This window comes from Cololabis saira, chromosome 20 (assembly GCF_033807715.1).
Source record: "Cololabis saira isolate AMF1-May2022 chromosome 20, fColSai1.1, whole genome shotgun sequence".
In the NCBI taxonomy this organism is placed as follows: Eukaryota; Metazoa; Chordata; class Actinopteri; order Beloniformes; family Belonidae; genus Cololabis; species Cololabis saira.
Window position 1 is genome coordinate 9148985 of NC_084606.1, and position 24374 is coordinate 9173358.

The 24374-nt window shown below is 40.1% G+C and overlaps 1 protein-coding gene across 3 annotated transcripts in view; it reads right to left on the bottom strand.

Annotated features, from left to right (window-relative positions):
* The window catches only part of LOC133420722 (serine/arginine repetitive matrix protein 2-like), a 39402-nt gene extending 28683 nt beyond the window's left edge, over window positions 1-10719 (bottom strand). For all 3 annotated transcript variants that reach the window (XM_061710503.1, XM_061710502.1, XM_061710501.1), the window contains exons 1-2: window positions 10592-10719; window positions 821-3362 (exon numbers count right to left, since the gene is read on the bottom strand). In XM_061710503.1, the coding sequence (XP_061566487.1) occupies window positions 821-3211 (2391 nt within the window). In that variant the 5' untranslated portion in view covers window positions 3212-3362; window positions 10592-10719. The remainder of the gene's footprint in view (window positions 1-820; window positions 3363-10591) is intronic.
* Window positions 10720-24374: the final 13655 nt, after the last annotated feature.

Consider the following 24374-nt stretch of genomic DNA (forward strand, 5'->3'; position numbering starts at 1 on the left):
GCGACAGATTGGATTTAAAATTTGCACATCTTTATAGTTGAATTATAAAACAGATACGAGAGTCGCTGCAATCCAACAAGCAAAATGAAGAGTTCTTCGATCTGGAGGCGCTGATATCAGGCTCAGGAGTCTTGCAGGTCGTCAGGTTTGCCATTGGTCATCTGGGCTCTTCAAGAGTTTGGTTAAAAAAAAGAAAAAAATCCAATCGATCAACCTCTGGGACAACTACGGCCGAGTACTGGGAAGAGGAGGTGGAAACATGGAGATGAGCGAGCCAGCATCTCCTCTTTCAGAGCAACCAAACTGTGAAACTAAAAAAAAAAAAAAAAAAAAGAAATATCCGACGCCCCGTCAATGACTTTATTCATTGCGACACAAAAACAAACTGTAAGTGCTGGTTTCCGCTACGCATAAATCTGCCAACCAAACCACAAGAGGGATATTTGATATGAAGTGATTAAAAAAAAAAAAACGAGCATCCCTCTTAGTCAAGCAGTTGCGGAAAGCAGGAGAAAAAAAAAAAAAAAGGATCAAAGACAAAATCCCTCTTCAAGCGATGGATTGGCGCCGACTGCTCTTCGTCCAGGTCCGTTGCGGTCTTCGCTCTATTTTCAGGTGTTGCTTCTGAAGCTGTTTTCGTCTCATTTTATATAGTCACAATACAGTCTTTTAATCTGGTGGTGACTATCACAGAACAACAATTCGTATTCATACGTTTCATCAACAGTTTTCTAAATGTGTAACAACATTTGAGAGTTTTAGAGTTGACCAAATTACACCTAAATTAAACATTTGGACTAAGGTGCGGTCTTCAACTTACCTTCATACTGGTACACTCTTTGTTACAAAGACAACAGGTATGAGGAAATGTTCTTGGGGAGGCTGCAGCATAGTCCTGCATCATGGCTCGGGTCGGCAGATCCCTGGACACTCCCCCCTGAGCTGGACACGGCTTGATGAGCGGCGGCGGCAGCATCCGAGGCATGTAGTTGGTGAGGCTGGCAGGTAGAAGTAGAGGTGGAGGAACCGCGATGGCACCAGGGCCAATGGAAGTGGGGGGCATGGCCGAAAAGCCTCTAGGCATAGGCATTAAAGGTTGCCCGATTTGCAACAACGACTTTGGTTGCTGCTGCATCTGGTGCTGCTGCTGATTCGGCGGTGGTTGCTGCTGCATCTGGTGCTGCTGTTGATTCGGCGGTGGTTGCTGCTGCATCTGGCGCTGCTGTTGGTTCTGCGGCGGTGGTTGCTGCTGCATCTGGCGCTGCTGCTGACTCTGCGGTGGTTGCTGCTGCATCTGGCGCTGCTGTTGACTCTGCGGCGGTGGTTGCTGTTGCATCTGGCGCTGCTGTTGATTCTGCGGCGGTGGTTGCTGCTGCATCTGGCGCTGCTGTTGACTCTGCGGCGGTGGTTGCTGCTGCATCTGGCGCTGCTGTTGACTCTGCGGCGGTGGTTGCTGCTGCATCTGGCGCTGCTGTTGACTCTGCGGCGGTGGTTGCTGCTGCATCTGACGCGGCTGTTGATTCTGCGGTTGCTGCTGATTGTTCTGCTGCATGGGTGGTTGTTGTTTAATCTGCTGTTGTTGATTATTCATCTGATTAGCAACATTTGGTGCCTGTCCTTGAGTTTTACTCTTTTGATTACTGTCAATGAGTACCAGGCCAGGACGGCCTGGGACACCACGGAACAGGGTGCAGGACGGCTGAGGACCTGTTGCTGACTGGTGACCTGGCTCTGGCTGTTTCAAGGGAAGAGATTTGGGAACGCCAGAACCGAGATGCCTCATGTCCGTGTCTTTTTTTGGCAGAGTGAAAGTGCCGAACATTGATGGTGGGGTCTGGTTTTGTTGAGTCTGCAATCGTGTGGTTGGGGCACTGCTTAAAGAAGCCATGATACTCTGCAATGAGCCGAAACTCATCTGGTCACGCGAAGAAACCAAAACACCGCTTTTCACCTCTGTTGTACTTCTTTGCAGTGTCTCTCTAGAGTGGCCACCACTATCGTACGTGTTCAACGACATACTCCCATTACCGCTGCTCTTAGTGGTGGCAGTGTCGGTGCCCATGGTTCTTCCAATCTCGACCCCAACCCCTGCAGTGTACTTGCCAGTATGCCCATAGTCAATTACTTTACTCGGTTTAAGAATTGTCGATGCCAATTCATCTTGGCAAACCGCTGCCCCTCTGGAGGGACCTAGTCTGTTCATTGGACTCATGGTCGTGGTTGTTTGAGGTTCAGGGTAGGTTTCTGACTGACTTGTAGTTGCAGTTCTATTGGTCTTCTCAATGCGGATCTGTCTCAAGATGAAAGGCAGGTTGTCAGGGGTGATCTGATCTTCGGGGTATGCAATAAGATGTTCCAAGTCTTCTTTTTCAAGTCCAAAGTGCTGAAGGATGTTGGCCGCTGATTCAGATGTGTACCTGTGATGACCGGCCTCGGTAGATGGTGTCGATTTGTCTGGTAGTGGCTCATATTTGCCTAAACCTGGAATGGACTTCATATCATGTCCTTCTTTGGGGGCATTAAACCTACCATCACCGCCGCCTTGATAGTCAGATGAAGCAGATGTAAAGGTTTTTGAGGAATTACCCCCAGTGGCCCTTTTGTAGAGAGGGAGCCAGTCCAAGGGACCACTGCCACTTGCAACATTGGCAGTGTTTTGATTTCCTTGAGAAGTTGAGGGTGTCGGAAAGGAGGTTACCCCTGTGGTTGAGGAAGGAAACGCATCTCTCTGAGTGTTGGTAAATCGAGTGCCTTGCCCAGCAGTTTGATGCTTCACCTCCTCCCTTGCTCTGCTTATGTGCAAGTCTATAGACCTCTCAATGTCCTCGTCAGTTGTTGCTCTATTTCTTTCAGGTCTGTAGTTCACTGGCAGAGATAAAAGTGAAGGAATAGCTCCACCAGAGTTCCCGAGAGGCACAGGCGCAGCTCCTGGAGGGTTGAAGCTGGGTCCAGTACCCAGGAGATTCGCCTTCCGAGGATCCCCCTGTGTCTGTCCAGTAGAAAGTCCATATTGCCCCTGGGATGGAGTTTGATTCCCAGGAGCGTAGGGGTTATACATGGGATGCGACATAGCGTTGGCGATCTTCAGAATGTTCAGGAGATTGATGGCCACGGCAGTCGGCGACGGTGCTGGTGTCGCTATGAATGGAGTCGCTGTGTTGGAGTTGACCGTCAAGGTTGCTCGTGCGCCAACACCGAGAACATTGTTCATCTGTGTCAATGCTAGCTGGGCCTTCAGCTGAGCCAGGTGCAAGGAGGCAGCCTGCCCTTGAATCAGCAACGGGTTCCCGGCAGGCCCTCCGAGAACGGGGCTCGTCAGGGCCCCTGGAGCAGGAGAAGCAGTGCAATTCTCCAAATAAATGCTGAAAAGTTCAGAAAGAATAACAACAAACAAAACAAACAAAGACAGGGGTTATTCAGTGGGACAGGACTTAATCTTTTGGGACAGTGAAATCGGAAGATCCCCCTTACTTGGCTTTTCAGCTACAGATTCAATGTGTGAATATAATTTCCATTTCTTTATAGCAAGAAAAAAGGATGCATTAAAAAAAGGAACAAAGAAAAACTAGAAACACAAAAAAATAGTTAAATGCAGAATTACCTAAATACATTCAGAAAAAAAAGGTTTTCAAGTCTGTCCAGACTGAGTGTAACTAGTTGTTTTTGTTTAGTGCAACCGTCTAAATTGCTTCCACGACTGAAAAATTCAGTTTGAATCTCAATGTTATGACAACATCTGCGCTTTTTGAAGAGTTTTAAATAGGATTTGGGATATTTGACAATCTTACAGGTGCAATGACATGTAACAGACTGGATTTTCTGGATGATACCCGATTCTCCAACCGCAAGAAACGCAAAGCAGACCTGGGGAAGGCGCTGAAACAAGTGATGCACAGTTGGCATGTACAATGGGTTTCACACATTATTGCCGCACTAAAACATTAATTTAAAATAGTCAAGAACAAAATACAATAGATCTACATTAACGTGGTAAAATAAAAGGATGGACGAAAGATGTTGCTCATTGTGTTAAATTTCTTATTACTTTCTCCTTGCACCTTTTGTCAGTCAACCAGTCCAATCAAAACCAAGGAAAAGCTTAAAACAAGGTTTCTGTAGGCGAAACAGCATAAGACGAGACAATACAAGGTGCTTTTCGCAAGCTCCTAGCATTCATGCCTTTTGCCCGGTCTGGTTGTCAGTTCATTCTCGGTGGTGCTTCCTTCTGGGGGATTCTGTCACTCAGGGTGGAAGTCCGAACCCGTCACCGTGGCTGTAGATCTCAGCTGAAGGAGACATGATGGCAGACCCCCGTTGCTGCCCTTACAGGGCACTTCTTACAGGCATAAAACAACTTAAATATCTCAGCTGCTTAATATTTAAGCAGCGACAGACAAGTTTGTTTCCTCCCAAAAACACATGCACGAATACAATATTAATGAGGAAATGTTATCATTATTGTTCACAAAACGCTGTTGTGTATTTTTTACTTTAAATCAACTATTAAACATAATTGAATATAAGCTCCATGTCCAGCCCGGTCCCAGTCCGGCTGCGGTGATCCGATCTCTCTTCTCTGGCGTGGACGTCTGGGAGGTTCTGGTCGTAAACTGGACTGGGGGGGCAGGACTGTGGTCGGCTGGACCAGGACTCTCTGTTGGAGCTGTGGGGGGGGGGGGGGGTCAACGCCAAACAGTGGTCTGGCCCGGGAAAACAATCCCAGCCGTCCTCTTTGCGCGGCTATAATAAGCAGCCGAGCTGCTCGATTAAACGAGCAGCGATTTAATGCCGATTCATTGCGCTTCTTTAGACCCTTTTGTGAAGCATCAAAAACTCCATTGATAAAAACGTGCATATTTTCATTTTTTTTAACAGTGCAGATGTTTATATTTCATAAAACTAGGCTTGCCACCCGTCCCTTGAAATACCTAATTGGGAATTAAAGATTGGGTTCCGTATTGAACCAATACGGAAATGCCGTTTATTCTGTATTTCACAATTGTCCCATCCACGTCTGTCACACACACGAACAAAATAAAGGACAGGATACATTAAAGACAGCAAAATATGTTGGTACGCTCTCTGTCTGCAAAAAAAAAGTCAGGTCAAGATGTCTACAGAGGCTCCAGACACCCCACCTCGTCCTAAAAAGAGGAAACGTCAACAAAAATACCAACTGGAGTGGCAGGGCAACCTGGGGCTCGATAGAGTCACTGAAGACGAATATTAAGCAAACTATGGTATGATATGGGACATATATTATGCTCTTATTTATTGATGTCATAATATACCCGTGATGGTTGGAAAATTTGAATATATTGCAAAAACTTCATTTGTTTCAGTAAATTCAACTAAAGGTGAAACAAATATATTATTTCCCACTGCATGCAAAGTAAGATATTTCAAGTCTTTGTTTAGAATAGAAAGAATTTGTCATTGGATGTCGGAAATAAAATGAAATTTGGAGTGGTTCTCCATTTTGTGCCACAATAAATAAAATGCCATAGATAAAATAAAAACAAAAATAAAAGCAGCCTTGCTTTTATTTTTTTTATTTTATAGACTAGAATGACATTTACAGTGTCTGTATGATTTCACCAGGATCTGTTCTTATGGATTGGTGTGTTTTTTTTTATTTTATTTTCTATGTATCGATCTATTTGTTATAATTTTGATGATTATGGCTCACAGTTTATGAAAACCCCAAATAAAAAAAATTGAATATTTTATAAAATCAATAAACAATTCAATCATCAAAATTATGAGAAATAAAAGGCTTAAAACATCTTGCTTTGCATGTAATGCCACCATGTAATATATCAGTTTCACCTTTTAAGTTGAATTATTGAAATAAATTAACTTTTACACCATATTCTATTTTTCCGACCTTCACCTGTATATTTATATACAGGTGAATATTTATATTCACAATATATATGTATATTTATATACATAAATACATATATTTATGTATATTTATATTTACCCGCATACAGTATATCTTGGCTGATGTGGACATACATAGCATAGGCTAATTCAGTTCATACCTGTCAAGTCTATATTTTACCCCTCTTTCCCACCGTATTAGTATTTTCCCGTTAATTTCCCATTTTATAAGAAAATAATTTTTAAAGCGTATTCCTGTGTCTCTCCAAAGTGAATTGTCACTAACCTCGCGAGAACTGTCCCTTTGCTGTAGCCTGGTTCTCGCAAGGTTAGTGGCAACAACAGGAGAAAAAACTCGGAACAACAAATCAGAGACGGATGGATTTGACTAGAGAGAAGGCATTTCTGCTAAAAAAGCAAAGACTTCTTGTAAATATCTGTAAAAATGGGATACCAAATGTACTTTCCTAAAGAGTAGCAGGATGTTACAGTTACGAGTTCTGAAAGATTTGTAACTGTTATTTTAGTGTCTCTCACGGGGGAAGGAACGATGTCCGTCAGCAGCACCAGAAAAAGAAAATGTAAATGTTTCACTTGAAGACAATATGTATATAAACTGAAAATATATAAAATAAATGTGCTTTAATTCCCCTTTGTGTTTTCATTGAAGCTCTATTAAAGGAATTACATACATAAGAATTTCCACGGTGTCAACAAAGGTCGGCCTATCAGATTCTGAACATAATTGTAGTTTGTAAGTGGTTGTCAGGTAGATATTTTAGATTTCTTGTAAACCTGTCTTAAAATGTAAGATATTGGACCTCGGTTGGGCTGGTGGCAGAAAATTTCCTGTATTTTTTAAACCAAAAATTGACGGGTATGTTTTCGTTGCTAGTATGGTTTGCTGTCTGTACAGTCATGCAAGTTCAATGCTATTAAAGCACTTTAAACTTTAAATCAAAACATTTTATTTTTTCATATAAAATAAATACATTTCTATGCATTTTAGAAGTTTTGGGGATGTCCCTTTTCGTCTATTTCTGAAAGGTGGCAACACTACATAAAACACCATAGATACAATTGACAAATCAGTGTCTCTCTTGGTTTATGTCATTCTTTTACTGGCTAAAATATCATATACACTGTTGTAAGTGGGGAAAAATTAAGCCCTCTTTCCAATGTTTTTGAAATTATTTCAAACGTTTTTTTGTCTCTATAATAAAAAATTAATAACTCTGCAAAAAAATTAATAGCTGATATATACATGACTACCAGTAGTTCAAATTTGTCCTTTGTGGAGGACATTTGTAGACCTGAATATCTCCCACCCACACCATACTACTGCATTAACTCCTTTTGCCGTCTACAGAGGACATCTAGGGCTTTTCAATAATGCCCAATGTGATGGGGGGGGTTTTGGTACCTGTCACTTCCACATTCAGGAAAATGGCGTCCATCAGTGCAAGCACATTTTACGGGAAGAGGAAAAGTATTTGAATAATACTTTTTATTGGGCAAATTTTGGTTTGAAATGTTGATTGCATTTTTATACAAGTCTCTTAAGAACACATTAAAACAGTTTCTGAATTAATTTAGTTGTATTTTAGCATAGTATTGAAGGGTTTAAAAAATGTCCTCCGTAGTGGACGTTAATGAACGGAGTTAATGCCTTCATTTTAGTGATGCACCGAATGTTCGGTAACCGAAATTGTTCGGCCGAAAATAGCAAAAAAACACTTCAGTGATCGGTGGATTAAGTGGGGAAAAAAACCAAACAATAACGGCGTGTGATGACGAAATCAAACAGCGAACAGCGGAGAGTGAGGGGCCGTGCAGTGTTAATGCAGCAAACATGTCAGCATGTCAGATGTGGGGAAAAAGCAGAGGACACAAGAAATGATCCAGACTAAGTTGGATTTGGGAAAGCTGCTTGGTGATGGAGACGGTCGCGGGACGCACAGTGCAGGAGATCGGGGAGAGAGCGCAGAGAAAAGGGCCCGATGCTGTGCACGAACCCTCACTATCTGATATGTTTGACGAGATCCTCCAAGAAAATAACCCAGATTTTTTAAATTATTATACAAGGCTTCAAATTGCGGAGATCAGCCCCACCGTGACCCAATTAATTGGATTTGAACGGGAGAAAATGAAAAAGGATTATGAGAAAAAATACAATAAGTACAGTAAGACAAATTTGGACTGGCGGATATTTCACTGCACATTTATTTGATTTACGCAATGGTGGAAAAAATTGGCAAAATAAATTAAAAACTGCGAAGAACCATTGTTCGGTATTATTCTGTATTCGGCCAAGTGTTTATTATTATTTTCGGCCACAAATTTTCATTTCGGTGCATCACTACTTCATTTTGTTCAGTTTTTTTTTTTCAAATGAAAAGAAAGGGAGTGATTCTCAGAGGCAGAGAGAATTTTATTGCGAATTGTTGAGGGGAAACTCAGATATTGAGTTATCTGATGAAAAAATGCAAGATGCAGAGTTTGAGCCAGAAGCAGAGGAAGAGGATGAAACTCAAGCAGATGCAGACGAGTCAGATCACACAAGCATCAAGGTGTCGCAGATCCAGCTGCAAGAGCAAAACAAACGTGATGTGCACAAAGTGCAAGGTATTTCTCTGTGTTTCCAAGAAGGGGAATTGCTTTTTGAAGGATCATACCGAATAAGCACAAAAAAGCAAAGCAAAACAAAACAAAAGTGATGGACAGATATGTGGATGTCAAACTCATACTTACAATGACATTTTCATTGGGACTAACAAGTTGCCATCAAGGTAAATAAAAACTTTTTTTTTTTTTTTAAATGTTTTCAGCATTCTGATTACTAGGGATGGGCAGTATGGACTGAAAAATGTATCACGATAATTTCCGGCATTTATCCCGATAACGATAAAAAAAAATACCAATTCAACTCCATCTTTTCAACTATAAATCTATCTCGCTCTAAGATCTGCCATGTTTGTTACACAAAAACGTCATCAACGGGAATTTATCTTTCTTTCTGGCTCATTTCCTTCCTTCCTTTCTTCCCTTCCTTCCTTCTTTCCTCCTGCTCTCTCCTTCGTTCTTCCCTTCCTCTTTTCTCCCTTCCTTCTTCCTTTCCTTGTTTCCTTCCTTCCTTCTCCCCTTTTCTTCCTTCCTTTTTTTCCCCTTCCTTCCTTCCTTCCTTCTGCTCTCTCCTTCCTTCCTTCCGCTCTCTCCTTCCTTCCTTCCTTCCTCCTGCTCTCTCCTTCCTCCTTCCCTTCCTCTTTTCTCCCTTCCTTCCTCCTTTCCTTGTTTCCTTCCTTCCTTCTCCCCTTTCCTTCCTTCCTTCCTTTTTTTCCCTTCCTTCCTTCCTTCCTTCTTTCCTCCTGCTCTCTCCTTCGTTCTTCCCTTCCTCTTTTCTCCCTTCCTTCTCCCCTTTCCTTCCTTTTTTCCCCTTCCTTCCTTCCTCCTGCTCTCCTTCCTTCCTTTCGCTCTCTCCTTCCTTCCTTCCTCCTTTCCTTGTTTCCTTCCTCCCTTCTGCCCTTTCCTTCCTTCCTTTTTTCCCTTCCTTCCTTCCTCCTGCTCTCTCCTTCCTTCCTTCTGCTCTCTCCTTCCTTCTTCCCTTCCTCTTTTCTCCCTTCCTTCCTTCTCCCCTTTCCTTCCTTCCTTCCTTCCTCCTGCTCTCTCCTTCCTTCCTTCCGCTCTCTCCTTACTTCCTTCTTCCCTTCCTCTTTTCTCCCTTCCTTCTCCCCTTTCCTTCCTTCCTTCCTTCCTTCTGCCCTCTCCTTCCTTCTTCCCTTCCTCTTTTCTCCCTTCCTTCCCCCCTTTCCTTCCTTCCTCCTGCTCTCTCCTTCCTTCCTTCCGCTCTCTCCTTACTTCCTCCCTTCCTTCCTTCCTTCTTCCCTTCCTCTTTTCTCCCTTCCTTCCTCCTTTCCTTGTTTCCTTCCTTCCTTCTCCCCTTTCCTTCCTTCCTTCCTTTTTTTCCCTTCCTTCCTTCCTTCCTCCTGCTCTCTCCTTCCTTCCTTCTTTCCTCCTGCTCTCTCCTTCCTTCTTCCCTTCCTCTTTTCTCCCTTCCTTCCTCCTTTCCTTCCTTCCTTCCTTTTATCGTTTTTACCGTGAGATGACAAATTCTTATCGTGAGGAATTTTTTTGACGGTATATCGTGAACGGTAAAATATCACCCATTCCTACTGATTACCCTACAAAGATTGGGCAATTAAAAAAAATAATGTAATGGGACAATATTTTTTTTCCTGGTAATCAGAGTATCAAATTATGTTTTATTTTAATCTCTTTCTGAAATGTTGATGCTATTTGTCTTAAAATGCCTTACTGTTTTTGTTATTAATTTTATTTGTGTACCTTATTGTTTGTGTGTATGTCTCTTGTTCATAATACCTCCCAAAATATTCTCATACCGTATATTGTATTTCCTCCACAAGCAGTTTGTATAAATGTGTGTTTTTGTTGGGTTTTTCTGTGTTCAATAAGAAAAGATTAATAAAAAAACCCTATACAAAACATTTATATATTTACATGGCTATTTAAATACATTTCCCAAGAGATATTAACTGTTAAAGCTGTTTTTTCTGTATAATAATGATAAATACGCTTATAACTGGGGCCCGTTACCACGTTGCTAAAGGAGGTCACAGCAAAAAAACACAGCGATTTTAGGACAAAACTCGCCCGTTTGCATCGTTTATGTCAACATTTCATTACATACCGTGCGTTATTTGCGAGTATGTCCCATTTTTGATGAGTCAAATGTCTCCTCGCGTCGATAAAAGTATTTTATTCGCCGTCAGTAGCTTCGGCTGTTTAGCCGTTTAGCCGCGAAGCTGCTCCAGGAAACACACGGACTTCCGGCTGCTGTACTTTCAGAATAAAACACGGAAGACGTGATCTCAGTAAATAACACGGGACCCTGTTTTGGCTGCTTTTATTTTGTTTATTATTATTATTATTATTATTATTGTTATTGTTATTGTTATTGTTATTATTATTATTATTATTATTATTATTATTATTATTATTATTATTATTATTATTATTATTATTATTATTATTATTATTATCATTATTATTATATTATGGTTTGTGTGTTTATATGTGGCCCTGTGATGGACTGGTGACCTGTCCAGGGTGTAACCCCTGCCTCTCACCTGAAATGAGCTGGGATAGGCTCCAGCAGACCCCCGTGACCCCGCAAGGGATAAAGCGGGTATAGATAATGGATGGATGGAATTATTATTACACTTTGTTTTAGCATGGAGCTAAAACAAAGTCAAAACATGTCACAATTTAAAAAAAGATTCAAAGAAACATTCTATTCAAAATACAGATGCGAATGAACATGTAGATATGTACATTCATTAATATATGTAGATATATAGACTTATATCATGGATATAGATTTGTTATATGTAAGTATGTATATGGATATATTGAGTTATATTACACGTACAGTATTTATGTATCTCTATTAATGTATACTGATTTATAGTTATATGTAGATATGTCGATATATAGATTTATAGTAATTTGTATGTATATAATTGGAGGTAAATATATGAACCAGTGTATATATAGCATATCGTATATTGTTATACCATTGCTGTCTATTGTTCTCTATATTGTAGTATTATAGCTAAGTAATGATAATGTAATACCATGCATTATAATTACTTCTATTAGTACATACATACATAGTAGCACAACTTAATGCTTGTTTTCTTTTGTTTGCCCTGATTTGCTTTGATTTTGACTTTATTTATATATGCATATAATTGAGTATTATATCACTGTATTGAACAGTTATTGAAACTCGACTAATAAAAGATCAAGAAAAATGCAAAAAAATAAAAAATATAATAAAAGAACAGTTCTTCCAATTACTTTGAATATTGTTTCTTTACAGCCATGCAGAAACCCAAAACATATTTTATTTTTTCTCATCAATTTTTGCGATTCAGACCTGCAACATTACAAAAAAAAAACCAACAATAAATAAACAAACAGAAATACTGGCATACAAACCAGGGCAGAGAATTCAAGAATTAATCTGACTCAGTGGAAGAATAATGCAGGAAGAAATCTCAACACATTACAAGACCGGTCAAAAGTTTGAGAACACCCCAAGTTTTTAACTGAAATTCAAGCCGTTCAAGTCCAATTGGTATGAAGTTAAGTGCTGAACTGCGAGAGGTTGAAAAAGAAAAAAGGCAAGGCTAGCCAAAACAGAATAATATTGTACATCAGTGTTTAAGAACTTTCTGAAGAATATTTGGCTTCAACTGTAGAAAGAATGTGTTCAGCTGTGATCTCTGCCAGTTTAGGGTACAGTTTGGTTCATAAATTCATTTCGTGACTTTCAGTTGTTTATTACAGAAGAATATTAGGGCCATGCAGGAGAAAAAATATTTGAGAGGGGAAGATTTTTTCTTTATTAATCTTGAAATACAATTTTGATAAAAAAGTTGAAATGTCGAGATTAATGTTGAAATACAATTTCAAGAATAAAGTCGAAATTTTGTGAATAAAGTCGAAATTTCGCCTTTTTTCTCAACATTTCAACTTTATTCATGAAATTTTGACTTTTTTCTCGACCTTTCAACTTTTTTCTCGACATTTCGACTTTTTTATCAACATTTCAACTATTTTCTCAAAGTGCATAATGAAAAAAAAATCTTCCTCCTCTAAAATATTATTTTTATTTTTCTCCTGCCTGGCCCTAATACTCTTCCATAGTTTATGCTCTATGCTTTCATTAAAAAAGAAAAAAATAGGGGACAATGCTTACATTTCAATAACAAACTGGAATAATTGGGGTGCTTTAAAACGTTTGAGCAGTAATGTACATTTAAAAAACAAAAAAGAGAGAAAACAAACACAATATTGCCAAAACCACTTCACCATGGTGCCACTTTTGTGGTGGTATCAAGATCTTGTAAAATAATGTTAATCTATGCTTTAAAAAAGACAGAAAAGGTGTTGAGTCTGAAGCTTGGAAGGGCCTACAGTTGCCGAGCAGGCATTGTTTCTAAATCTGGTCCCAGACTCCGGACCACTTCCTGATTCCTGAGATGGATTTTGCGACACATAACCAGACACGTCCTGTGCTCGGGGCCAGAATATGAGAATGAAATCTTTGATAATGACTAGCTGTTGATTCTACAGACCGTTGAGTCAACAGTTCATCAAAAGGTGATGATTAATATTTTCATTAACGGGTCATTCTCTGTTGGGTATTGCAGCACATTACCAATATATCCCTTTTATCCCCTGGCCTGGACCGGAGGGCTTAACACCCGCCGGCCTCGCAGCAGCTGACTGGCAGGACTCCGGCCGTGTGTGTGTCGGCCTGCGTTCGCGTGTCTGGAAATAGAGGCCAAGCCAAAAGAGGTAGAGTTTTATTTTCATCTGTCATCGCCGCCCTGACACGGGCTCATGGCCTTGACCTTGTCGCTTCACACGTGGAGACGTATAGCGAGACTGGCCGCGGTGTTGTGTCTGCGGTACGGAGCTGAGACGACTCACACTCATCCTCTTCAGCGTAATCGTTGATCCTCTCATCATTGCCTCAAATGTGTCCAGATGAAACATTTTAATCAAAGTCTTGGGTTTCTAGTTTCCGTGTCCGACTCAAAATAACTGATGCAAAGCCTAGACGATGTGTTTGAGGTTAAAGATTTCCTAATAATGATCTATAAATATTCAGACCTATTTTAACTTAGAATTATGATCCATACTGTTTCTGTCTCTTTATTGAAGAGCATCTCTAAACAGACCTGTTAAGTCTCCCGTTTTGGCCGGGAAACTACCATATTTTACCCCTCTTCCCCGCCGTCATCCCGTATTAGTGTTTTCCCATAAATTTCCCGTTTTATAATATAATAATTTTTAAAAAGCATTCCTGTGCCTCTCCAAACCCAGGCTGCAGCAGGGGGCGAGAACTGCCCCCTGCTGCAGCCTGGGTGGCAGTTCTCGTGAGGTTAGTGGCGACAACGGGAACAAACTCGGAACAACAAATCAGAGATGTCAGAGATTTCGCTAAAATGGGAAACCGAAGTTACTTTCCCAGAGAGCAGGATGGGGCTCAGTTACCCCGTTCTGAAAGATTTGTAACTGTGATTTTAGTGTCTCTCACAGGGGAAGGACTGATGTCCGTCAGCAGCACAGAGCCACATGAGTGAAAATGACCAATAAAAAGAAAATGTAAATGTTTCACTTGAAGACAATCTTCAAAACTGAAAATATTTCAAATAAATACATTTGCTTTAATTTCCCTTTGTGTTTTTATTGAGGCTCTATTATAGGAATTACATACCTAGGAATGTCCACAGCGTTTCAGTGTCAACAAAGGTCATCCTGTCAGATTCTGAACACATAATTGCAGTTTGTAAAATCAAATGTACGATACTGGACCTCGGTTGGGCTGACAGGACAGCGGTGAAAAATGTTGCTTATTTTAAAAAATCCGAAACTTGACAGGTATGTCTCCTAAACCACCATTGCCATGATATTACTCCCTTGAGCTGTGTGTAGTTGTACTGGGGATATAAGGAGTCTAAGCTTGCAGATTCTATAAAGAACAGAGCTGCTCGCTTTTTCTTGGGTGTTCATAAATTTGCTCCGATCTTGGCCGTTCAAGGTGACATGGGTTGGCTTCCTGGTTCCATAAGACGTAAATGTGAGATGATTAGATTGTGTAATCGTTTACTTAATGTGCCAGAAGACAGGATCAATAAGAAAGTTTTTATTTGGAGTAAATTAAATGGCTTGCCATGGGCTAAAGAAATATTTGCATTATTTGAAGAGGTTGGATTACAGTACAGTATATGTATAGTAATAACTTAACCTGTTCAATAACTTCAATTAGTGAAAAGTTATTTTCACTTTCATTTTCAAAGTTATTATATTTTATATTTTGTTTCTGAAGCCTGGAGAAAGCATCAGGATTGTTTATATGTTTAATTGGTACAGGGTCTGTTGTCTGGCCTTCATTTGCTTTATGTTCCTTTTTCTTTTTTTTGGTGTCTTGTAAGCCCACTCGGGCTGGGCACTTCATGTGCATGACACGTAAATAAAAAGTTCAATCAATCAATCAATGTACAATGAAGTTTTCTCCGTCCAGTTCCTGTACTTGTTTCATACTGACTGGGGTCACACGGTAGCCTGGACAGGTCACATGACCAGAAATGTTCAGACTCCCAGGAGAAACCTGGCCGATCATGTAAAGGCCTGAGAGAAAGAAGCTCAGGTAAGGATTGAAGGCGACAGGACATTCAGCTATAGCTTTAAGGCACATTCACCAGTATTGTTGAATGAACCGTTCAGCTATAACTTCACCACCCGGCTATACTGTACATATACAGGACTGTCTCAGAAAATTAGAATATTGTGATAAAGTCCTTTATTTTCTGTAATGCAAAAAAGTTCATACATTCTGGATTCATTACAAATCAACTGAAATATTGCAAGCCTTTTATTTGTTTAATATTGCTGATCATGGCTTACAGCTTAAGAAAACTCAAATATCCTATCTCAAAAAATTTGAATATTCTGGGAATCTTAATCTTAAACTGTAAGCCATGATCAGCGATATTAAAATAATAAAAGGCTTGCAATATTTCAGTTGATTTGTAATGAATCCAGAATGTATGACATTTATGTTTTTTTAATTGCATTACAGAAAATAAAGAACCTTATCACAATATTCTAATTTTCTGAGACAGTCCTGTAAATGAGGAAGTTGAAAATCTGAGATGAGGAATTTAAAAACAGCTGGTTGAACCCACGTGGAATATACGAGGAGTCCATTTAAATGTCAAAGGCAAACACTGACTGTATGTTTCAGTGTAAAATACGATCAGGGTCAGTGAAGTGCTGATGCAGCAAAAAAAAAAAAAAAAAAACAACTGCTGAAAGTCTCTTTATGATCAAATCATCTATCTCCAACATGCATTTGAACTTTCCTTGCGCTGGCCAGCCGTATCGCTGTCCTCCCATGAATCCGTGGCATTTACCTTCCCCACCCACTGGACAAGGTCAGATTTTCTCCAGTGATGGGGGCATTTCTGCCTGCGAGCAACACGACTCCACATCAGTGACGGGGGATGTGGGACGGCCGCCAAGAGCCATAGGAACGTGATACATTCATCCACAACAACCCTGTTGCGTGAGGAATGCAGAATATCTGTCCCGGTTTGGGGATTCAAGGATCCACATTTGCTCAAGAACATCAACCTCAGAGGATTTATTCCTCGGAAAGTTCCCCCCGTACTTTAACGTTGCTCTATACAGAAGAGTTTTGGCATTCCATCTTACAGAGAGTCCATACGTCATCTATCAGGCATGGCTTAATGCCGTGCAAAATCATACATCGGACCCATTGGACTAGAGCGGGGCCCTTTTCCAAAAATGTTTGAGCTTTTTTTTCCTTTTTTTTTTTCCTTTTTTTCCTTCTTTTTTCTTTTTTCTCTTTTTTTCTTCCTTTTTAATCTCGACATTTCGACTTTTTTCTCAAAGTTTTGACATTTTTCTCGACATTTAGACTTTTTTCTCGACATTTCGCCTTTTTTTTTTTTTTTTTTTAATTTATTTATTTTTTTTTTTTTGGGCTCTAGTGGCCCTTTATTGAGATGCAGACTGGAAAGGGGTAGAGAGAGAACGGGGAAGACATGCAGCAAAGGTGCGCGGGCTGGATTCGAACCCGCGACCGCTGCAGGAGGAGGACTGTAGCCTCAGTATATGAGCCGCTGCTTAACCCACTGCGCCACCGAGCGGCCCGACATTTCGCCTTTTGCCAAGACTTTCCATTTTTTGCGACTCCAGACATATTTGTTTTTTATGTTTGTGGTCCAATATGGCTCTTTCAACATTTTGGCTTGCCCACCCCTGGACTAGACTAAAGATGTCAACATTCTTTCCTGATGTGAGTTCAACTTGCAGTCGCTGCAAGTTAACGCCTGCCACTCATGCGCACATGTTCTGGTCACGTGTTGAACTTGAAGAATATTGCTCTCTTATTTTTAGAACAATTTCTGGTTGCCTTAATAAATTAATTTCTCCGTGCCCATCTATAACCATCTTCGGCGTTTCCCCAGACACAATTGTCGCTTTCCCCACTCTGCTCGCTAGGCGATTCATTTTATTCAAATGGAAGGAGGAAAACCCCCCACCTTTACTCACTGGATAAGGGATTTACTCTATTTTTTGAAACTAGAGAAAATAAAGCATTCCATGAGAGGCTCTGCTAAAACCTTTTCTAAATTGTGGAACCCTTTCCTAAAACACATTAAAGATAATATCCAATTGTCTGCAATCCCATAATCATTGAATCCTGCCTACCAATTTAGGAAACCACCGTGCTTCATTTCTTCTGATCTCCATGCGTCATGTGTGATGGTGCCTACTTGTTATCAGAGCACTTATAGTGCGAAGGCCCTATTGTATCTGTAGGAAATGTTTTTATTTTTATTTCTCCGACGAAATGAGGCCCTTTTTGCCCCCCTAAACGTGCCCCAAAAGTCACCAAATTTTGCACCCAAGCCAGGCCTGGCGAAAATGTTTATATTTCATGGTTTGCATGAATGGGCGTGACCTAATGGCTCAACAGCGCCCCTTAGAAAATTTTGTGCCTCAAGCCCCACAATACGGTTTGAGGTACATGCACGGAAATCGGTACACACCTGTATCATGTCGCAACTTAAAGAAAAGTCTCTTGGCGCCATGGCTGAAACCCAACAGGAAGTCGGGCATTTTAAATTAATTGTGTAATTTTGCCACAATTTATGCCATTTCTTCGGCCGCTTCTTTGCCCGAACCGTAATGTGCACCCAGGTGTGTTATACATCAAAATGTGCGTCTCGATCCTACGACGATGCACATTACTTTTCTCAGTATTTGTATTTTATTTTTAAAGGAAAAGAACCAGGGACAGTACATATTAATAATATTTTCATGTAAATATGCTAGATTATTAGCCAGTGGCTAATTTGCATCTTTAGTCCCTGGGGCAGGTTGATGTAAAAGAAGGTTCCAGACACACATACATTACATACAGTCCAAGAAATTATGACACACAGCAGTAAAATACCCAATAGAAGAAAACAAAATAAAATACACTAAGAAAAAGCGTTACCGTGGCGACGATAGATGCCAAAAAGCGCGCCCCCCCTTCATCTGATTGGTCGATATCTGATAGTTCCTACTTTCTGCCATAAATTTTGAATGGTTTGACATAAAGAGTCATGGGTGGTGTCATCGGACTTAGTTTTGGGTCCTTGACCTTTATTGGTGAAAATTGCACGCGCTAGGGCCCGTTCATCGTTGCTTGCAGCTTTAATTAGTATTGTCTCTTCTTTTTTTTTCTTGTTTGTTTTGTTGTTGTTATCATACTCTGTGCTCTGACTTTACATTTTGCTGAGGGCATCACTTCCTTTATTGTACATACCATGTTTTATATTGTAGTTCATGTATGTTCTGCCTCTACCTAGATCCTGGGTCGGCAACCCGCGGCTCCAGAGCCGCATGCGGCTCTTTAGCGCCGCCCTAGTGGCTCCTGGAGCTTTTTCGAAAATGTTTGACCTTTTTTTTTTCTTTTTTTTTCTCTTTTTTCCTTTTTCTTTTTTCTTCTTTTTTTCCTTTTTTTCTCTTTTTTTCTTCCTTTTTCCTTTCCTTTTTAATCTCGATAGTTCGACTTTTTTCTCGAAATTTTGACTTTTTTCTCGACATTTCGACTTTTTTCTCGACATTTCGACTTTTGTCTCAAGATTGTACTTCAACATTAATCTTGAAATTTCTACTTTTTTTCAAAATTTCTACTTTTTTCTTGACATTTCGACTTTTTTCTCGACATTTCAACTTTTTTCTCGAAGTGCATAATTAAAAAAAAAAAAAAAAAAACTAATATAGATACATGCAGCATGTGTTTCCTTCATTCTAAGGCTTATACAAGACTTTTCATTTTTTGCGGCTCCAGACATATTTGTTTTTTGTATTTTTGGTCCAATATGGCTCTTTCAACACTTTGGGTTGCCGACCCCTGACCTAGATGTTGACCATAATCTTGTCTTTTGTCTTTGTTTTTTGTACCTGTCTTTATGGAAAATTGAAAATCTTAATAAACAAATTAAAAATAAAAACTGCTCTGGAGATCAACATCTTTGTCTTTCTACGGACCAACACCGACCAGTAACGACCACGTGTTTCCTCTAATCCTCTCCCGTGTCAGCTGGCCGTCCCGCCCGGCACGGCCTGTCCTGACTGACAGCTCCCCGGTCATGTGACCCGGGCGTGACCCGGGTGTGCGGTTACCTCATTCTCAGGGAGTCCCGGCCCGTCTCAGACATGCCCAGCAACAGGAAGATGGAGGGGGGTAAAAACACGGGCGGTAACCAAAACCGGGCAAACCCTGCCGCTTCACAGCGGGGCTGTAAATCTCTCCGCAGGTGCTTGAGGTTGCTGACACATTACGAGCTGAACATTTAATGCCCTGTCGGTAAATGTTGGTAAGATGTGGAAATGTAGGAGTTGTAGGTGCCTGTATCTGCGGCGTCAACCGACACCCCTAGAGCTGCTGCTGCTATTCTCCCAGGGACAGTTAGCACATGATCTAATAAGCGCTGATTAAAATAAATGGCCGCCAGCTCATGCGAGTCCCATCTATCTAAAGCATCTATCCTGGCAACACCGTCGCCTTATAATTGATTTAAAGTTCTCGTGAGAACATTTCCTCACTTATGATTTACATTTGACTTATGCTGTGATTGTAATAAATAAATAAATGAATAAAAAAACAACGCTGAATGCTGGGTGTTGGATATGTAAATCCAACAAAGGTCAGATCTCACTGCAGCAGTCCAGTCCAGGTCAAGTTTCAAGCCCTCCAGCTTGATTTTGGTCCAGGTCTCCAGTCACGAGGGCCCGGATCCCGGGATCAAGCCTTCAGCAGCAGCTGTTCACATTTTAGTCAGAACCAGAGTGTTTACTAGGTGGAAATCTTTGCAGTGACTCAATAAAATCAAGTTACACCGCAGAAGATGCTCCGTACATTTGACATGAACTGTTGCCAAACATCTACACCTACTGTCTTTATTTCAACCTTATTAAAGACCTTATCACACTGCTAGCTCCCTAGAGTTTATAGAGCTTTTAATTTGTATTCGGAGGTCTGGAATTCCAATTTTTAACACTCCCTGAAGTCTGAAATCCATCTAAGACAGGAACCTGACCTATGTCGACTTCAAACTACCCCATAGATGCTACTTGCATCAACAATGTTGACCCTAAATTACTGTTTAGGCTAATTCATGCAACCGTTTTTCGGTCCCAGCACTTTAAAAACTCCATCTACGGATCAAACAAGTTATCTGAACGCGCTGTTGTTATAAAAATGTTGTTCACAGTAAGTCAGACGTATGTATGTTTACATGCACTAACAGAAAGTGGAATTGTTGCCTCAATCTGACCGGTATTGAATGTTTAAAAGCCGTGTTTACACCTTAGCCGAGCTGTAGGGGAACTGAACTGAAGCTCTTGAGATCCAGCTGTTAGTGCCAGATAATGCGTCCTAATCCGAGTTATTCCAGCATGTATACCAACCCACGTTTAGCCGAGCTAGCGACCGCCCCGGGACTAGTGATGTGCGGATCGATACTGAAATATCGATACTTCCAATACCAGATCTGTACGCTCTAAAATCAATTCTCAAATGAAAATATTGATACTTTTGATACTTCAGTCATTTGTGGTAATGTATATCATTAATTAGTCACTAAACTATTCCCATTTTGTCTAAATGACACACTGCTGCTAGGAACTATTTTTTTCATTTTAATTCTTATAGTTCTTATTTTTGTTTATTATTCTCTTATTTATTTTAATGGTTTTTATTTTTTTACTTAGGATCTTGTTTTGTGATGGAAACACCCTTTTCAAACACTCAAACACACTTAGAACAAATAGCTAAATAAGTGACTCTGATGTTTTGTATTCTTAAGCTATCTAAAATACCTCAGTTTTTTTTAAATTTATCGGCCACATTAGGTGTATTTGCACAATGTATCGGTATCGAATCGGTGTTGCCAATACCAGCCTGAATTTTACTCAATATCGGATCGGAAACGAAATCGGGGGTATTGAACATCACTACCCGGGACATTTGGGCCACGTTTACACGTAGCAAAAACGGAGGCGTTTTCATGCGTTTTGGCCGTTCGTTTACACGAAAACGGAGCTCAAAGTCACCAAAAACGATAATTTCTGAAAACTCCGGCCAAAGTGGAGATTTTCAAAAACTCAGTTTTCACGTTTGCGTCTAAACAGAGAAAACGGAGATTTAGGCTTCAGAACGTCACATTATGCAACAGAAACGTCACCAACATCATGTGTGCGACCTGTGTTTGCAATTTGTTTGGCCACCGTCAATATTAACTTGTATTTTACCTGTTTTATATTCTAAAGTCACACTTAAAAGTAACTCCACTTCTCTGTCACTCCAAACGAAAGACTCTCGTTCCGTCTTGGAAGTAACTGGCAGTCCAGGCTGATTTATGGTTCCGCGTTACACCAACGCAGAGCCTACGGCGTAGTGTACGCGGCGACGCGCACCGTACGTAGGCTACGCCGTCAATTTAACGCAGAACCATATTATTCAGGCTTCACACGTGTTGATGTGTTGACGTTTTTTTCCAGGACTCTGATTGGCTAGCATGACTTTACGCTTCTCGTTACACTGCCCCCTGTAGGTTTGGCTGCTCATAGCACCTTAACAGCATATTTATGCAGGTTTGTGTAAACGAAGAGATTTTGAAAACAATCTCGTGTAAACGATGTAATTTTTCAAAGCGTAGAGTATTCGTTTTTGTAAATACACGTTTACACTATGTGTAAACGGGGCCTTACAGAGCTGCTGCATCGTTAGCGTCCATATTTTCGCACGTTGTTGTCCTTCTTGGCGCTTGTTTACTAATTGTACCAGAAGAACGCCAACGTGAAAGTGCGTGTAGCGCCACCTAGCATCGCGGAGTCGAACGCACCTCACTCAATAATTGATTGTCTTCTTACGCATGTTTACTTGGATTTCTCTGAAAGTCCAGTTTAACACTCAGAGGTTCCAGCAATGACAGGCCAGAAGCCTATAAGCCAGTTTTCTCATCATTGTATGAAGCTTTTTTTTTTATTTCTTTTTTTTATTATTTTTAAACACATATAGGAGGGAGATCGGAGGGGGCGGTTGCATCTGATGCAAGTCTGAAATGAGAGAAACACAGGAAAACACACAACGGGAAGAAAACAAACAAACAGAAACGGGAACACGCAGAGACACAAACAGCAACCATTCCAGGTCTCTGAAACTAAATCAGGACTAGGTCCTTTTTTTTATTGCTGGTACCTCTGAGCATAAAAAAAGATCCAGTTTAATCCTTTGATAGATTGTTGCCAGTAGCTTGATTTAACCGCACTGCTTGGGTCCCAGTGGACGTCCTGCTGGGCTCTGAATGTAGAGCGTTGTTATGAGATGAAGCCGCAAACAGTAGCCGGTAACGACATGTCCAACGCTTTCAAAGGTTCGTTTGCCAAAACTGCAACTGGAATGTGTCCAGCTCGGGTTGTGACATCACATTCATTAAAGTAATGTTCTCTAACTAAAACAAGCCTACTACATCTAAAATAACAAGGAGCATAAACTTTTATTAGGGACATGAAGCCGCTGACAGGTGATAGTGTGTATAGGGTCACTATGACAAAGTAATTTTAACTTTGTACGTCTTAAAAACTACAAGAAAGGAGTTATTTTTACAGGCATCTCTATCTATGTCACTTCAGTTGGACAAGTTTGTACGAGCTCACGACGGAAGTGAGTGACGGCTAGAATTTTGCCACCTGAGTGTCGAAGGAACCTGTCAGTGAGACTCTTCAAAAGTGAACCCTTAAAAATATCCGCTGACCTCACGCTTGGCTAGAATGGGACGGACAGCGGAAAATGACACCGACACCCCGCCGCGTAACAGTATGTGAGCGTCTCGCTTGAGTTGCATCACCACACGGAGGCTTCACCTTACAGCGAGGTGTCATCATGCCTGAGAAACACTTACGGCGTGTTGGCCGATGCGGCCGGAGCCTTAAGACCTCGACTATTTTAAAAGGCTAAAAATATAAATGAAGGATTTATTTCAGATTCAGATACACGCTGAGAGGTCTTACCACATGCTTGTATTAAGTCTTTTCTGTCCATAAGGACATTCAGGAGGACCACCAATCGTTAGTATGGAGCTTTCCTCTTTTTGATGCACAGCTTTGTGCTGTCAAGCCCGGTCCAGAGTTGTGACACTTATCAACCTGGGGCCGGATTCACAAAACATTCTTAAGAAAAAACATCTTCTTAAGTGTCATTTTTTTCTTAAGTTCAGTCTTAAGAAGAAAAATGAGAAGAAGTCATATTCTCCAAAAAAGTTCTTAAGTATTTTCTCAACTTTCTTCTTAAGTTTCTTCTTAAGAAAAAACTTAAGAATAAATGGTATTACTGAAATAAAATTTCTCAAATTTGTTCTTGACTTTTTTCTTAACTTTAAGACAACCTTGACCTGTCTTGAATGAATGAATTTAATTTTTATTTCGAACATGTATATAAAATGAAAGTAAAAATAATAATAAAAAGATAAAAATGTACATCTTAATATTAACCTATGTTTGAAAAAAAGGAGTAGGAAGAAGTGTACACTTTTTCCTATTTCCTACCCCTTTATAACACTATGGATTTACATTATTGCTATTATTATATCTACACAATATCCATATAAATATAATCTATATAAATACTCCGTAAACATGCCTATTATTACATAATTATTCATATAAGTATATAGAAAATATAAATATTACATAAATATAATATCAATATCTAGAAAATACAACTATTATATACATCTATATAAATATACACTATATAAACTACATAAATATCCCTATAAAAATATATGTGCTACATACCTAATAAATATATAACATATATTACATCATTTTAACTACATCATTTTAACTATCCCTCTCAACAGATAATATATACTACATACATATCTAAAAAATATGTCTTAAAATTTCTTCTGTGAAAAGGTAAGCCTCTAATATCACCTTTTTCACACATTAATCTCATCCACCATAACCATGAAAAGTTCCTGCATCTCTTTTTCTCCTTCTCCATGTTTAGTGAGTGACTGACGGTTAAGACCAAACTACCTGTATAAATGTTGTTTGTTGGCGCGTGCAATGCAATGACATATTTTAAGAAGTTCTTAAGTAGGAAAAATAAGAAATTCGTAAGAAATGACAGTTCTTAAGACAGTTCTTAAGAAAATATTGGTGAATCCGGCCCCTGGTTCTGAGGCTGGGGGACCCAGAAACCCAACTCACAACACAAAGGGACTCGGCTGGTCTGGTGGTCGCTGAGCTCAGACTCCCGAGCTAAACGGGATCAACTGGAAAGGAGTCGTTATTAGTGCTGT